The sequence below is a fragment of the Hakea prostrata genome, chromosome 11 (genome assembly GCF_041222555.1).
Source record: "Hakea prostrata isolate BN-2017 chromosome 11, UWA_Hpros_2, whole genome shotgun sequence".
In the NCBI taxonomy this organism is placed as follows: Eukaryota; Viridiplantae; Streptophyta; class Magnoliopsida; order Proteales; family Proteaceae; genus Hakea; species Hakea prostrata.
The window spans coordinates 25,778,554-25,794,623 of record NC_142610.1 but is presented as its reverse complement, the minus strand read 5'-3'; the positions used below and the strand labels follow the sequence as shown (position 1 = coordinate 25,794,623).

At 38.1% G+C, this 16,070-nt stretch overlaps 3 protein-coding genes across 3 annotated transcripts; 2 read left to right on the top strand and 1 right to left on the bottom strand.

The window, feature by feature from the left end:
- Positions 1-3,108: 3,108 nt before the first annotated feature.
- LOC149001160 (multicopper oxidase LPR1 homolog 1-like) lies at positions 3,109-5,302 on the top strand. The gene is made up of 4 exons (XM_089140545.1): positions 3,109-3,129; positions 3,228-3,495; positions 3,622-5,082; positions 5,189-5,302. The coding sequence occupies exons 2-4, from the start codon at positions 3,247-3,249 to the stop codon at positions 5,255-5,257; spliced, it is 1,779 nt and encodes a 592-aa protein (XP_088996671.1). The 5' UTR covers positions 3,109-3,129; positions 3,228-3,246; the 3' UTR covers positions 5,258-5,302.
- A 2,607-nt stretch (positions 5,303-7,909) lies between these two features.
- Positions 7,910-10,649, top strand: LOC149001159 (multicopper oxidase LPR1 homolog 1-like). Its single transcript, XM_089140038.1, has 4 exons — positions 7,910-8,051; positions 8,297-8,549; positions 9,010-10,470; positions 10,560-10,649. The coding sequence occupies exons 2-4, from the start codon at positions 8,316-8,318 to the stop codon at positions 10,611-10,613; spliced, it is 1,749 nt and encodes a 582-aa protein (XP_088996164.1). The 5' UTR covers positions 7,910-8,051; positions 8,297-8,315; the 3' UTR covers positions 10,614-10,649.
- A 403-nt stretch (positions 10,650-11,052) lies between these two features.
- LOC149001158 (large ribosomal subunit protein eL33y-like) lies at positions 11,053-13,825 on the bottom strand. The gene is made up of 5 exons (XM_089140040.1): positions 13,700-13,825; positions 13,536-13,571; positions 12,644-12,872; positions 12,485-12,527; positions 11,053-11,276 (listed from the first exon to the last, which is right to left on the bottom strand). The coding sequence occupies exons 1-4, from the start codon at positions 13,729-13,731 to the stop codon at positions 12,486-12,488; spliced, it is 339 nt and encodes a 112-aa protein (XP_088996166.1). The 5' UTR covers positions 13,732-13,825; the 3' UTR covers positions 11,053-11,276; position 12,485.
- Between the last annotated feature and the right edge of the window lie 2,245 nt (positions 13,826-16,070).

Here is a 16,070-nt window from a genome sequence, read left to right as displayed (position 1 = left end):
CCACGCGGGTGCACGGTGCTCTCAACTTTTTCCTCTCATAGCCCACCTGACATGGGTGGGCTGCGTTAAGTGGACTATGAGAGGAAAAGTTGGTTGCACCATGCACCCGGACGAAGAGGATCTAGATGCATTGATTGGGGCTTTTGTTCTATATAATACCTACACTCTAATTGAAGCTTCAATGTTCAAGTCTTAAAACATTGAAGCTTCTAGGCTTTCGTTGCTAGCTTGTCAGCCAAGGAAGTTGATATTGATGGGGTCCCCTTCATATGATATGCTTCCACGACTTATAGAGGGAGAGTCCAAAACGGCAACTCGTCTCTCTCTAACCATTCATTCCCCACCTACAGAAGTTGGTGAGATCGATCGACAATAAGTCAAAAAGAAAAACAAAACAAAAGGAGAGAGTGAGAGAGATGAATCTACTCATATCTCTATATAGAGTTGAGGAATTTATATGAACAAAGCCAAGAATTGAAGAATTGTATACAGACAGCCAAACTCGTAATGAGCATGTATGGGTGATAATCGTTCCTATTGCTTCAGTTCTATGTCAAACAGTGTGTGCATTTCGTATCCGTCTTTTAAAAGATTGATAACATTCTAAATTAAACAAGAAGGAACCAAAGAAGGTTACATATCTCAAAGTGTTATACTGAGATTTGGTTTGAGTTAAATGGGATGATTAGGTCTGAACTTTTACGCGTTAACATTGATATGTGAAGTAGATACCTTAGTTGGTGTTCTTTCAGGTTACGTCATCGTATACAGAGAGGTTTCTTGCCTTTGAAACCAGGGAAATTAATTCCAAAAGTGAAAGATTTGGCAAAAGGTCGAATTTTCCTGATACAATGACATCAATAACGTGTTGAACCGTTCATGCAGTGTAAATAGCCAGAACCAGTTTTTTCATTTCAAACAAAGATCACAGACTCAGCAAGGCAACTACCTATCAATCCCAAACAAAGAGTCTGGATGATTCAATGTGAAGAAGAATACAAAGAGTTAAGAGTCTATACCACCCACTGTTTGCAGGAAGAATACGAAAATATGTAGTGGTAACATGACGGATACAACTGAACTTCATCTGCCATCTAAATTGTCGTCCCCTCCCCTTCGATCGAGAATGCCATTGGGTGATGACTACTTTCAGAGGTTCCGACATTAGTGACCCTATTTGGAGGGGCTTGCTAGGCTAGTGCCATTGACGAGGTGCTGCCTGTGGTGCCCAGGGTTAGATGCTCGCCACCTAATCTTCATTAGGTCTAACCGCTCGAAACATTTTTATGTTCATTTCAAAGAAAAACCGATTTTTTTTCCCACTTAAGTTGGATATATGTGCACATGATGTTTTGTACTGCTCGATATTTAATGAAAACTAGGTGACAACCATCCAACATTGGGCACCACAGGCACCTCCACATTAACAACATTAGCCTAGCAAAATTATTGGGAAGCTTATCTTTAGGTCTTGCTAGGCTAGTGCCTTTGACATGGTGGTGCCTACGGTATCCAGCATTGAATGGACACCACATGGACTCCATTAAAGCTTAGCCGCACAAAAGAATGGTTTGGTTCAAATCACAGAAGAACTAATTTATTTCACTTAAGTTGGTATATTAATCTACACATGCTCTTTTCCCATGGCTCCCACAGGCACAAGCCATGTCAACGCAACATTGGGCCACAAGCATCCAATGGCATATCCATCCAACATTGGGTACCACAAGCACCACTATGTCAAACGCAGCTTAGAAACATCCCTTATCTTTAACACCACGGGTAGTCATGTCTAGTTTGGGTGCAATCTTCAAAGATGGACTACCAAATTCACTCTAATCAATAGATCTGACATGCCATTTATGTCAACTCTAAACTCTTATCCCTCCCCCTAGAATTGGAGAGAATTCTCATCTAATAGAATACATGACATAATACTCTCGACAAAGCTCTCATTTTAACTTTTGGATGTTGCATATATACTACCTCCAAGCAAGCATGCAAGTTGAAAGTGCTTGTATTTTCCTCAATTAATCAAACATCCTTATGTGGTTGTGATATTTTTTTCCTTTCATGACATAGATCCTCTTGATCTAAGAGATTTTACATTTCAAGGGCTAAATCTAATTACATAAAACCTATCCTTAGATGCATGTAACATAGACAATCGTGGGCTTAACTACATTATATAATACACGTTGATATTTTTAAATATGAGGATATATGATTTTTCAACACATAACTAAACATACCACTATTAGAAGCTTCCATGTTGAATTCTGAGGCTTCAAAGTGCAAAACAGCCAAGGTGGGACTCCATTTCTATTAACAGGGGAAAGGAAAGGGAAAAGAAACTCTTCTTTTCCATCTTTTTCTTATTTGTTTTACCTAACCTAAAACAACCTTTGGGTTTTAAGTTACATGTGAAAAGCATCAAACGGCCTTAATTTCTCTAATTCTTAGAACTCCTAGTAAGTGATCGAATTCAAATTGACAAGGCCTAGAGAACTCCTATAAGTGAATTCAGACTGAAAAGGCCCTAAACAATATTGTCTGTTAACCTTTACGAACCCTTTTTCTTCGTGTGGATCAATGAGCACTTGGATCATGTCACCCTAATATACCAAACCCCTCTACCTTCTGTCCACACACAACCACTCCCGAACCCACATAAAGAAGAATCAAAGCCGCAGCAGAAAGAGAAGACAGAGATACAAGTTCTAACCCTAGATTTCTATCGTTAATTTTCCAGTGTTGATGATTTGATTGTGCTGACCCCAGCTGTCCACAATTATTAAGGAAGGAATCATCTGGTGCAGCTTCAATCCAACAACATTTTTTTAATTAAAGTTCCTATTGGTTTGATGACTTCAACAAAAATCGACCATATTGCTTAAGCAGCCAATTTATAACTCGCTACACGGTTGTGGATGATCTGAAGTAGGTGACTTTGCATGCACTAAGGTCAACATGTAAGCCATGCCCTCTTATATATAGGTGAGTAGGATGGGCAATTTATCAACAAGCTTGTGCTCACCACACGCCTTCTCTTATCCAGTCTCTCTCTCTCTCTCTCTCTCTCTCTCTCTCTCTCTCTCTTTCTGTGTCTGAATTTTTTAATCCTCAAAGGTCAGTTTGATAGTAAACAAGAGTGCAACTCAACCCAATTCAGTGACTTGATCTTCCATTCTATAAACTGACTTGTTTTCTTTGTTTTCTGTTTACAGACGAATCAATACCACAAGAATGGGGAATATCAGATTTTTGCCAATCTTTGTACTGCTTTTAATGCTGATATGTGGTGAAGCAGTTACCCCAGTAACACCAACTGCAGCACCAGCTCCGGTGACCGCAGCAACCCTTCAGCAAGTTGCAGCTTCTTTGCAGATGTATGTTGATGAACTCCCACAAATTCCAAAGCTTTTTGGTTATTCAGTGCAACATGGATCATTGGTACCAGGAAATGTCACCATAGGCATGTTCGAAAAGACTTGGGTATATAAATTCTTCCTCCCTTATTCCTATATATTCTAGCTAGGTTTCATTTAAAGAAAACAGTAGTTGTTCTGTATGCATCAATGATCAACTACTTACAGATTGAATTTCTCCATGTTCATGCAGAAATTCCACCGTGATTTACCTCAAACATCAGTCTTTGCATATGGTACATCGAAAGAGGAAGCCACAGTACCTGGACCAGTGATCGAGGCCATGAAAGGGGTATCAACATCAGTGACGTGGGAGAATCACCTCCCTCAAAGCCACATCTTTTCATGGGACCCAACTATCACCACTGCTATCCCTAAAAATGGTGGAGTTCCAACGGTTGTTCATCTCCATGGTGGTGTTCACCCACCACAAGACGATGGCAACCCATTTGCCTGGTTCACCTCCAACTTCAATGAAACCGGATCTTCTTGGACCCAAGCAAAGTACACATACCCGAATGTCCAAGCTGCTGGAAACCTATGGTACCATGATCATGCACTAGGGTTAACCCGTATTAACCTCTTAGCGGGTCTGATTGCACCATATGTAATTCGAGACCCGAAGACAGAAAACCCATTGAACCTCCCATCCGGGTCAGAGTTTGATCAGCACTTAATGATCTTTGATCGAAGCTTCTTTAAGAATGGCTCCATTTACATAAACTCAACTGGAGATAACCCTTCCATTCACCCACAATGGCAACCAGAATATTTTGGTGTTGCCATTATAGTTAATGGGAAAGCTTGGCCATATCTTAGTGTCCAACGAAGGAAGTATCGTTTTAGAATCATCAATGCATCCAATGCTCGATACTTTAACTTCTCATTGTCTAATGGCATCCCATTCGTCCAAATAGGATCTGATGCATCATATCTCAACTCGCCGGCTCAGACTCAGAGCATTCTCCTAGCCCCATCTGAGATTGCCGATGTTGTAGTTGACTTCTCATCTTCTCAAACCAATCAATGTATCTTAACCAATAGTGCACCATACCCGTACCCGACGGGCAACCCGGTGGATCAATTGAACGGAAACGTCATGAAGTTCGTCATTGCATCGGGTAACACAACCCGCCCGGACAACTCGAAGATCCCAACTAGTCTTGTGGATTATCCCATGGCAACAACTGAAGGTGCAGTGAAGACTAGGTATATTGTGTTCTATGAGTATAATAGCAATACCGGAAACCCGACCCATCTCTATATTAACGGGAAAAGCTTATCGGATCCGGTAACAGAAACCCCGAAATCCGGTACCACTGAGGTGTGGCAAGTGATCAACCTGACACCAGATAATCACCCATTGCACATACACTTGGCCACCTTCCAAGCAATCAAGGTTCAACAACTGGTAAATCTCACTACGTTCACAAATTGCATGACAACAAAGAATGATGCAATTGCATGCAACGTAACAGATTATGCAATTGGACAATTGCTAACCATTCCAAACAGTGAGAAGACATGGAAGAATGTAGGAAAGATAGAGCCTGGATATCAAACTACAGTGGTTGTCAAGTTTAATCTGGTGGAAACCAATACAACATATCCTTTTGATGCAACTGCTGAACCTGGATATGTTTATCATTGTCATGTAAGCTTCTCTCCATTCATCTTCTGGGTTCCTTATAATTCTCTTAAACTCTAAACAAATAAAATCTGTGACTTGAATATATGCTCTTTTGTTTCTGTTTCTGCAGATTTTGGACCATGAAGATAATGAGATGATACGACCTCTGAAGCTGGTCAGTGAAGAGGAAGATAATTAAAAAAACCAAAACCTTTGAAGCTAGTTCAGTCATTTTTAATGTTTGTTGAGCTGAGTGCTCGTCCCTTAGGAGCTCTTGTGCTGTGTTTTTACGGTTAATAAAATTTTTACACCTCAATTAACTATTGCTTTATTTAAACAAATATAGACTATAGTTTTTGTGAATTTTCGATTTATTGAAGTTGGAAATGATGTATCATGAAATATTTCAAACGCTATGGATAAATAAAGAAAATTTTGGAATTTTTTAAATGCAAGTTGAGTTTGGTGCGTGCATGGGAAGAGCTTATATCACAAATCGTCCTCCCTCTTCTCCCATTCATGCCATTAATTTTCAGAGTCAATTCCTAACCCCAAAAAAAAATTTGGGATCTGTTTTGCTAAGAAAGTCACTTTGAAAAATATGGGAGGATATTATAAAAAAGAAAAGAAAAAATAAATAAAGAAAATGTAGCTACTTGGATTTTTATTTTTGTGGTTGGAAAAATCTCCACCTGTTATTGAGTTGGTAATAAGTAATATATAACCTAATCAATATCAGTCTCATGTCAACTCAAATTAAATGCTTTGAATATCAAATTTTACTTCAATCGTTTGGATTAAGTGTATATCTGTAAATTGACGCATTCATGACAATTCCAAGTGCCAAAATTTAGAATCTTTGAACTTCTATCCCCAGCCTATGAATGCCCCAACTCCTACGATTTCTATCAATAGATGTTCGATGAAATGTTTGAGTGAAAGGTTATTTTATGGTGTTTGGTACATGCATTATGTTTTTACTATAGGATGTTGTTCCCTGGTGTATCTACAACTTCTATTTTATGTGGAATGTCGTGTTAATGACAATGTTTGTAGGGTCGTTATTGAGTTCAATCATCCCCTACCTCAGAAAGCATTACCTCTATGTATTGATACATAAAGACAATTTTGTTATATTTCATCTCGTGGTGTTTATGCAATTCATAATCCATATCTTCTATTTAAATGAATTTTTTTTTGATAAAAAATATAAATAAAAATAAAAACACCAAACAGTACTACTCGATTGAGCAGAGTTTGAAGCTTAAATTTTTCTAATTTGTAATATATAAGGAACAACAATAATGTCCTTAATTACTTGTGGTCTAATTAATTAGATGAGCTGTCGTTTGGCAGTTTGCATGGTTGCAATGTTGGGCTTCATTGAAGTTCAAATTTGGTGGATTAATTCATTCTCCATAACACTCTTTAGATATCTCAACCATTAAATTTGTCCAAGCATCTATTAAGGACATTGCAAAAAAATAATTTAAATTTTTTTGGGGGAGGTTTTTTTATAAGAGGCCTTTCTGTATGGATATAACTACATCTGAAAGGTTATGTTGAGCAAATATGGATCAACTCTACATGCAAGATTAGCAACACATAGCAAGTGTTATGGTGATTCTATCTTATAAGCATGGATGAGCTTAAGTCATAGATAGAAAGAATTTGGATCTTCTACCCTGACGAGTAAAGGTCTCAACGCCCCTCGATCACACCTTTCAACCACATTTTAAGGAGTCTAAATCCTCTCCGTTCACCCAAAGGGCAAGGGAATGGGTGGATGGCCTATCCAGGCAGAGAGGACCTGGACTTCACTTCAAGAAGGGGGCTTAGCTCTGAATCGACAAGAAAAATTAAAGTTGAGCTTCCAATAGACCTTCCTTCAAATATGTAATAAAAAAATGTGAGTGAAGGACAGATCTCTACCTATTAGAATAGAAAATCTAAATTTGGATAGGAAAACTAAAGTATACCAACAAATTTTTTTTTTTTTTTTTGGTAACCAAGTATACAAGTAAAGCTTATAAATAAAATGTCACTAAATTCCTAATGGCATCCAAGTCAGAAATCCACACAGACTTAATAACAGAAGCAAGGCATGAATCGAAGCAATTCTGCAATCCAGTAGTAGTGGGTACTGACCTACCATTTGCTGGTCAATAAATCTTTGAATTCCTGATAGATTTGTTTTTAGGTCTGAATCTTCAAACTATTAATTCTGCGATTTCAAAGTGCAGAAAATCAGAAGTGGGATCCTTAACATTCTAAATTCTTCCTTATTTTAGGAATAAACAAACAGAAAGTGGGAAAGCATCAAAGACCTTCATTGCTCTTTTCATATCAAACCTATAAGTGAATTTGATATCTTGATGGAATTCCTTAAAGCATTCAAACTGATATTGTTGAAGGTGTGCTTGTGAACCCAGAATCTTGATCATTCCAGTGTAATAATGGACTCTTAGGTCCAGAGGTCCACACACAACCACTCCTCCACCGAGAGAAAGAAGAGGGATGCCTCATGCTGCATAGAAAAGGAAGAGAAGCGAAAATAGAAGCATGATATGGGACCTTCGACCACCCACTTAAAAATGTTATACCTTGATGCTGATAACTTTGTTAAAATAAATCGAAAAGAACTTTGTCTCGAAGCATCTTATCATACTCGTTATTGAAGTTAGTGAAATGACCATCTCATCTACATGAAAAGCGAAAATATAACTTTTGATGCTTTTATATGCTATTGATGATGATGTTGCAAACATTACCTAGTTATATTAAGGAGTCTATTCTTATGAATGTAAATGGAAGGTGGAAGAATCACTAGGGCAGTTGCTTGCTAGTAACTCCCATTTAAAAAAAAAGAAGAAAAAAAGTATCAATTCACTATTTATACAGTGATGTGATCTTCCACTTCTTCACGATCGTTCTTGTTTTAACCACACTCGTTATCTCATCTTCTCTTTCTCTGAATACTCTTCATCTCAAAGGTCTGTTACTTCTACTTCCCCACCACCACCATTCTCTTCTTAATTCACTTTAGAAACCCTTTATGAACCTTTCAATGAATATTCACACTTGGCTTGAGCTAGCATTACTCTTGATTTCGGAGCACTACAAACAGTAGCAGATAAAATATATCCCACCACCACTTTCTCAAACAGAAGAATTATAATTCACTTCAATGCTACCATATTATACAACTGAGTTGACTTGCTTTGTTTTTTGATTACAGAGACATCAATACTAAAAGAATGGGAACGATGAAATTGTTACTAGTCCTTCTACAGTTAATTCTGACCATTTCCATATCAGTATCAATGGCTGCAACAACACCTGTTACTGGAGCAACCCTTCAGCAAGTAGCTGCTTCTCTGACAAGGTTTGCTGATGAACTCCCACAAATTCCAATGCTTTTTGGCTATTCAAAGCATCACGGCTCACCAGCACCTGGGCATCTCACCATAGGCATGTTCATGAAGAAATGGGTATATAGATTCTTCCCCTTATTATCTCTCTTGCATGTTTAAATCATCAATAACTTGTTGGGTTTGGGTTGTATTTTGTTGGTCCACATAATGAGAGTTCTGCTGTATTTGTAATTGGAACAAGTTTTCGTCAGGTTTCTTCATGCTTACATTACTTACTGGTTCGACCCTTGAACCGGTCCTCACCGGGATCCTTGACCCATCCGTGGTTGAACCCCGTCCCAACCATGGTTGAACCTGCCGATCATGATCTATCCTTGTCCCAACCATGGTTGAACCCAATTGGCTATTTATTTTGTCCTTATCATTAGGAAATGGTGAAATTCTTTCTCTCGGATAAACATAAGCAATCTTGCCAAACCACGAAATATTTCTTACGATTATCATATGCATTTTGCTTGTGTTCTTCTTCATGTTGTGCACCCATTCCCACCATAACTTTTTGCTGTTTTCCTTTCAGAAATTCCACCGTGATTTACCACTAACGACAGTCTTTGCATACGGCCCATCAGCCAAAAAGGCTACCGTCCCTGGGCCAGTAATCCAGGCCCATAAAGGGATTCCGACATCAGTGACTTGGAAAAACTGTCTACCTCAGAAACACATCTTCTCATGGGATCCAACGGTCACTACCGCCATCCCGAAAAACGGCGGAGTTCCAACGGTCGTCCATCTGCATGGTGGGGTCCACCCACCACAATCAGACGGTAACCCGCTTGCCTGGTTCACTTCGGGTTTTCGAGATACCGGATCCGCCTGGACCCAAGCAACCTATACATACCCGAATGTCCAAGCTGCCGGTGACCTATGGTATCACGATCACGCACTCGGATTAACACGTGTCAACCTTCTAGCGGGTCTGCTTGGTCCATACATTATTTCTGATCCTAAAGTAGAAAAACCTTTGAATCTCCCATCCGGACCCGAGTTTGATCGGATCCTAATGGTCTTTGACAGGAACTTCTTCAGGAATGGATCCATTTACATTAACTCAACGGGTGATAACCCGACCATTCACCCACAATGGCAACCCGAATATTTTGGTAATGCCATTATAGTTAACGGTAAGGCTTGGCCATATCTTAAGGTTCAAAGAAGAAAGTATCGGTTTCGGATCATCAATGCCTCTAATGCCCGATACTTTAGCTTCTCTTTATCCAATGGTCTCCCATTCGTCCAAGTAGCATCTGATGCTTCCTACCTGAACTACCCAGTTCAAACACAGACTATACTCTTAGCCCCGGCTGAGACCTCTGATGTTATAGTTGACTTTTCAACTTCTACCACCAATGAATCAATCTTAACCAATAGTGCACCTTATCCATTCCCTTCCGGCACCGCAGCCGATAACCTAACCGGAAACGTCATGAAGTTCATTATTGCACCGGGTAACCCGAGCTGCGCCGACAACTCGAAGATCCCAACAAGCCTGGTGAACTATCCATTGGCAACAACAAAAGGTTCAGTGAAGACTAGGTATATTGTGTTCTATGAGTATGATAGCAACACCGGAAACCCGACCCATCTCTATGTTAATGGGAAAAAATACATGGATCCGGCAACGGAAACCCCGAAATCCGGCACCACCGAGGTATGGCAGGTGATAAACCTGACCCCAGATAATCACCCATTACACATACATTTGGCCACATTCCAAGCAATCAAGACTCAAGCACTGGTGAACCTCACCCAATTCACCAACTGCATGGCAGCAAAGAACGATGCAATTGCTTGTAACGTGAAAGCCCATGCAATTGGGAGATTGCTAACCATTCCCAACTATGAGAAGACATGGAAAAATGTAGTCAAGATTGCTTCTGGGTTTCAAACTACTGTGGTTGTCAAGTTTAATTTGGTGGAGACGAATTCAAACTATCCATTCAACGTTACTGCTGCTCCTGGATATGTCTACCATTGTCATGTAAGTTTCTCCAATTAGAGGATATCCATTTCTCTCCCTAAATCATTTAATTGAAGTTGTTTTTCTTTTCCCTCCCCTAATTTCTGCAGATCTTGGACCACGAAGATAACGAGATGATCCGGCCATTAAAGATGGTTCTTTGAGAAGGAAGCCAAATTCCTTCTAATAAAGTTTCATTCTTTGCAAGGGTTTTTCAACTGATATCTCAACAGATGTAGTTGAAATAACCCACTTTTGAATATCCTGTCTTAAAACTATCAATAAATTACAGATCATCATCAGCTTTTCACTATTTAGCATCTCCAATTACATTTCTATCGATCTTGTATCATTTATATGTATCAAAGGATTGTAAATGTATTGGGCCTGGTTCATGGTCCAATTCTATTTTATTCTTTTAGGTAAAACTCATGCAATTTGGGGACTACACAAAGGACCCAAAACTAAATATTTTTCGGAGGATTTGTGCCACACAAATTGCATCAGGTGAAGCCCTAAATCGGCAACGCACTCCTACTCATGTATATGATGAATTATTCACTTTCCACATATATATATATATTAAAAAGAAATAGATAGACTTGAAACCCATTATGAAAATTGGGATATGCAAATGGGTGTATGTGAATAATCTCATAAAAAAAATGTAGATGAAAACAGTAAGAAAAAACTGTTCAATTCATCAACCAGACTATTGTAGATCCTGAATACAAGAAAATTTTAAAACCTAGCTCCAGGAAGGTGTAGTCCAAAACCTATACCCCCTCTATTATCCGCAACAGCCACCTTCACATGCCAAAGCAGTACTGGGGAAAATAACAAAAGAAACGACTTGTTAGAACACCCAAAAAAATAGGTGCAAAACACTGATAAACAGATCAGGGTCTGTACAACTATGTCCAATGGCAACATAAAAATTTCTGAAAACATAAAGAGGTTAGCATTATCATATCTTCCTAAAATATACCATGGGTTGAGCAACAGCATCCAACACATGCATGCCATAGCTATGCAAGTAAAGTAGCCTGTCCCTGGTGGTCTGATGAGTCAAGTTGAGCATAAACAATAAAACATATGCAACCCCGCTGCTTAATAAGAAGTCATACGCAATCAAATAGAGATGGCAAGTCAGAATCGACTTGAAGGGGCTTCTGTGCTAGGGATACAAGGGACCTGTTTCCGTAATCTGTAATTACTCTACACATGATGCAAATATAATTCTTAGAACTATGCCCACAAACACGAGCTTCAGATACCAGAGACCTATTAACTGCAATCAGAATGTTCCTAACATTGTACAATTAACAGAAAATTTTGAGGAAGCAGCCACCAGAAACCATAACCTAAATTACCAAATAAATAAAAAAAATTTAAAAAAGGTCCAATGGAAGAGATTAGGAAATTCAAAGAGGTGTTTTTGTTTATAGATTGTGTATTATATCAATAGAGAGGAAAATCTTGTTGCTGATTTTCTTGCAAAAGGTGCAAAAATCCTCAAGTTAGCAGAATTCTGGTCGCTGTTTCCACCTCCTTGCATTGTAGACTCTTCTTCAATTGCTGCTTCCAAGCATTTTGCCTTGGATAGCTTTCTAATATCAATTAAAGTTCGACTGAAAAAACTAAAAGGGCCTCTCAGGTATGGGACAATGAGAAATGCATCTCTTTTTTTACTGTCAAAATTATGAAACCATATATTAAATAAAAGAGTTCAACCCAGGAGACCTGGAGAACAACAGAGACATATCAACCATGAAAAGAGATGGGACACCCCACCACGACCTAGACAAAGAAAGCTTGCAAGCCCCCTTATTATCAAGAAATCAGCAAATAAGTTCCCATCCCTAGGTATAAAATGAAAATAAACCTGATTAAAGTCCTAGAATAATCTCCAATATCCTTAACTAAACTAAAACACATCCAATCTAGAGATGAGAAATGCATCACTGACCATTAATAAATGCAACCATAATTGGTTAACTGAGTAAATAAACAGAAGATACCAAGGAACCATTACCTTATATATTGCTTGGGTACATGAAAACCCTAACCCTCGATCCCTACATTGCAGATGCAGAGGACAAAAAGAACATTAACTTGAAACTAATGAAATCTAAACTTGAAGGGAAATTTTGAAAATGTAATAAAATGGAGAAGAAAATAAACTGAGGCATACCATGGACTTGGGAGGTAAGTTGGATTTGAACTGGGCACAGACGACTCCACTGTTTCCGTGTGGCCTTATTACCTTTCCGTAGATACATCGGTAATGTGATCCATTTTTCTTAACCTTGGCCTTGTAAACGTATGCCATGCGCTTGCCACGGTACCAGTCAACTTCTTCCTTGGTGTTAACCCCTTCTATCTGAATTAGAGAAGTGTTTGGGTACTGGTTTGACTTGGCCCTATGCCATCAACATGAACATTAACTCAAATCAGACTAAATACATGAAACATTTCAGGATATCAAATACAATCCGAATCAAAATCAAATAACACCACAAAACACAGAACATACAAATGAACCATAAAACCATAGCAGTTGAATCAAACTCATAAAGAGGAAATGCCTTGGTTTGTTTTGCAAAGATGGAGGGGATGTATATCTATATTTGAAAGGGGTTCAATGGAAGATATCACATTGCTTTCGTGAAAGTAGATTTTCTTTGCAAAATCAGCAGGTAAGAGTAGGGCATCATTGCAACTTGAGCGATGGCCAGCAATAATTATGAAGGAACTTGTTAATGATGCTACAGGGAGACCAAGATTCAGGTTTGACTGTTAAGGTATATTAGTTATTTGTTGCTGTTATTCAAAATAACAGCTATTTTTTTCGTTCTGATTCACTGCTATGTATATTCTTCATTCTTTTATTGTAATTGAGCTCTTAACGGAAAAGCGAACTAAAAAAAAAAAAATAAAAAGACACAACAACAACACCCTTCAAACCCTAAAGAGACAAATGAACAAACAGCAAAGTTTGAAAACAACAACACCCTTCAAACCCTGAAGTGACAAATGAACAAAGAGCAAAGTTTGAATAACATTGAAAGCAGCAAGAACATTACCTCTTGTATCCAAGGATGGTTCCCCTGACATAGAGTCTGGATCAAAATCAAATAACAAACAAACGTGAGAACATACATACAAATCCTGTAACCCTAAAGAGACAAATGAACAACGTATATCGTTTGAAGAACAGAAATGGCAGCAAACACAGAATGAAGAATACCTGACTCGCTCTCCTTGGCGCCCCTTCACCATCTTTGCTACAGCTTCCCTCGCAAACGGCGGCCAGAGGTAAAGAAGAGACTTCTCAGCTTGAACTCAAAGTTAAACCTAACGACGATACGATTTTTATTTCTAGATAGATATACTTTCGGGTCAGGGTTTCACAGAAAATGTTGGGCTTGGGCTTTCCGGGCTAATCATGCCACTTTTATTCTATTGGGCCTTTGCCTAGTCTGGCCCATAATTGATTAAAATATCTTAATATAATTTTTTAGGGCACTGGTAGTATTATATGTACAAATGCACATGGAAGTTATAATTTATTAAATATAGATGTTCTGAGATTGTTTCTGAATAAGTTGATGGTTATACAATGCTTAGTTTGAAGTGGGTTAAGAGGCCAGGGGAAATTTTTAAAAATCAAGAAGAATAGTTGGAAGTTTCAAAAAATAGAAGAGGGAACGCGAGAGCTAATATTTCACACATAAAAAAAAGGACTAAAAGATAATTTCAAAAATTATAAATGAAAAAAACGACATTCAAAAAATTCCAGGAAAACCATGACCCCTAGCCTTAAGTAGCTCTATCCTTGCCTGAGACAAAGTGGCTACTCAATTCGTCATCATTCAAGAAGTCCACCCATTTCGAGATCTCGTTTTAAGATTCACGGTGGCTAGCGACACCACCAACACGGCGACATTTCGCCGACTTTTTGCTGCTAGTGTCAATGAAAATTGCAACCCCGCATGGAAGAGTGTTTAGGGTAATTTTGGCTTGAATTTTGTTATGTAACATAATTTGATACTAATAAACACAATGATAACATTATTTTGGCATGAAACATCACTTAATCTAAAGTTTTTTTTTGGCACGTGTTCAGGTATATGCGGGTAAAATTGAAAGTTTGGAAAATTCATATAAAAGATAACACAAATACACAATTAATGAATAGATGTACTAACCTTGACAATTCATTATACAATTATGTTGAGTATGGCTCATGATTCACATTTTGTTGCCAACGAACACCGAGTCCCGTTGACTAAAACGGAATGAAAAAAACGACATTCCAAAAATTTTAGGAAAGCCATGACCCCTAGCCTTAGATAGCGTCTACCAACTTTTTGACGATATACGGCTGACACAGGCGTACTTCCAACATAGTGATATGTCGTGTCACCCCCTAGCGATATATCGACCGTGTACCTTGAGTGCACCTCATATATTAAATGAACCTTTCCTGAATGTATATTTGTATGCTAATGCTTTTATACTCGAACAATGAGCTTATTTAGCTTCATAACTATCAAAAATAATGATTTAAAAATCAAGATGAAGTCCAATACAACTTAGGGATTAACCCTCTCCCCAAAAATTGTTCATGTAGTCCTGCCAACAATACAAGCCAGCCAACCAACCAGTTGGTTGCCAATTAGTGAGCTGGTCACCTAGTCAATCGACTATCAACAACCATAAAAGCCAATTTGGGTTACAAAATAGTAGAGATTGCCCAACAAATGTTTTAATATTTGAGCATCACTTTAAGAACAAGTTCTACACTAAAATAAAGTGGGGAGAATTGAATGCTAGACTTTAGGTTGGTAATGCAAGATTGGTTAGATTTTTTTTTTTTTTTTTAGGGGATAAAAATTGATTAAAAAAAATTTAAGGGGAAAAAATAAGAGAATTTCCAGATGTCAGATGTTGTTGTATTATTTATAAGAAGAAAATTACTAATATCACTTAATATTAATTTCAATTAGTATAAAAAAATTTATTGAAATTATTATAGTTACATTTACAATTATAAACATATTAATTATATATTTAGTTAATAAGATTAAAGGTATTTTAAGAAATAAAATGTAATTATCTTTCCCTAGTCTGTTATTCTATAGGGTAAAAGGGTTGTGTGTTTTAGATGTTCTCTTACTATTCAATGCCAATAATTCAGGATTCAAAGCTCTATCTTTGGCTACATTTGGATAAAAATAGGAGAGGGAAAAATCAGTCTTGAATGGCGTTTTGAATTTGCTTCTAATATCAACTCATACCCATCACATCAGGTAAGGATCGATCTACCATCTCTGAAACTGGGAACATGAATGCATCTCCTCAGGTAATTGTGATATCTCAGCTGCTTGAACCAAAACAAGAAAGTCTAGGATGGATGGGGAACCCCAACAGCTGCCGATCAGGGCAGGGATAAGCTTGCTTCTTCACCTGGTTGGAGATCCTCTTTCATGCCAACCTTCGTTTGCAGGAATTGATGAAAGAATTCTGTAGTCATTGAATATGCTTCAAGGATTTTCATCAAACTATCTTCTCTGATTCGCATGCAGGAACCACATCCGCAGACAAAAACCATGTCT

What these genes read in the sequence shown, in the direction of transcription:
- LOC149001160 (XM_089140545.1), top strand. Translation starts at nt 3,247, where the DNA reads ATGGGGAATATCAGATTTTTGCCAATCTTTGTACTGCTTTTAATGCTG. An exon ending in GCATGTTCGAAAAGACTTGG is followed by an intron (nt 3,496 to 3,621) that starts GTATATAAATTC and finishes ATGTTCATGCAG; the next exon opens with AAATTCCACCGTGATTTACC. An exon ending in GATATGTTTATCATTGTCAT is followed by an intron (nt 5,083 to 5,188) that starts GTAAGCTTCTCT and finishes CTGTTTCTGCAG; the next exon opens with ATTTTGGACCATGAAGATAA.
- LOC149001159 (XM_089140038.1), top strand. Translation starts at nt 8,316, where the DNA reads ATGGGAACGATGAAATTGTTACTAGTCCTTCTACAGTTAATTCTGACC. An exon ending in GCATGTTCATGAAGAAATGG is followed by an intron (nt 8,550 to 9,009) that starts GTATATAGATTC and finishes TTTTCCTTTCAG; the next exon opens with AAATTCCACCGTGATTTACC. An exon ending in GATATGTCTACCATTGTCAT is followed by an intron (nt 10,471 to 10,559) that starts GTAAGTTTCTCC and finishes TAATTTCTGCAG; the next exon opens with ATCTTGGACCACGAAGATAA.
- LOC149001158 (XM_089140040.1), bottom strand. Translation starts at nt 13,731, where the DNA reads ATGGTGAAGGGGCGCCAAGGAGAGCGAGTCAG. An exon ending in ACCATCCTTGGATACAAGAG is followed by an intron (nt 12,873 to 13,535) that starts GTAATGTTCTTG and finishes TTGATGGCATAG; the next exon opens with GGCCAAGTCAAACCAGTACC. An exon ending in ACTTACCTCCCAAGTCCATG is followed by an intron (nt 12,528 to 12,643) that starts GTATGCCTCAGT and finishes TCTGCAATGTAG; the next exon opens with GGATCGAGGGTTAGGGTTTT.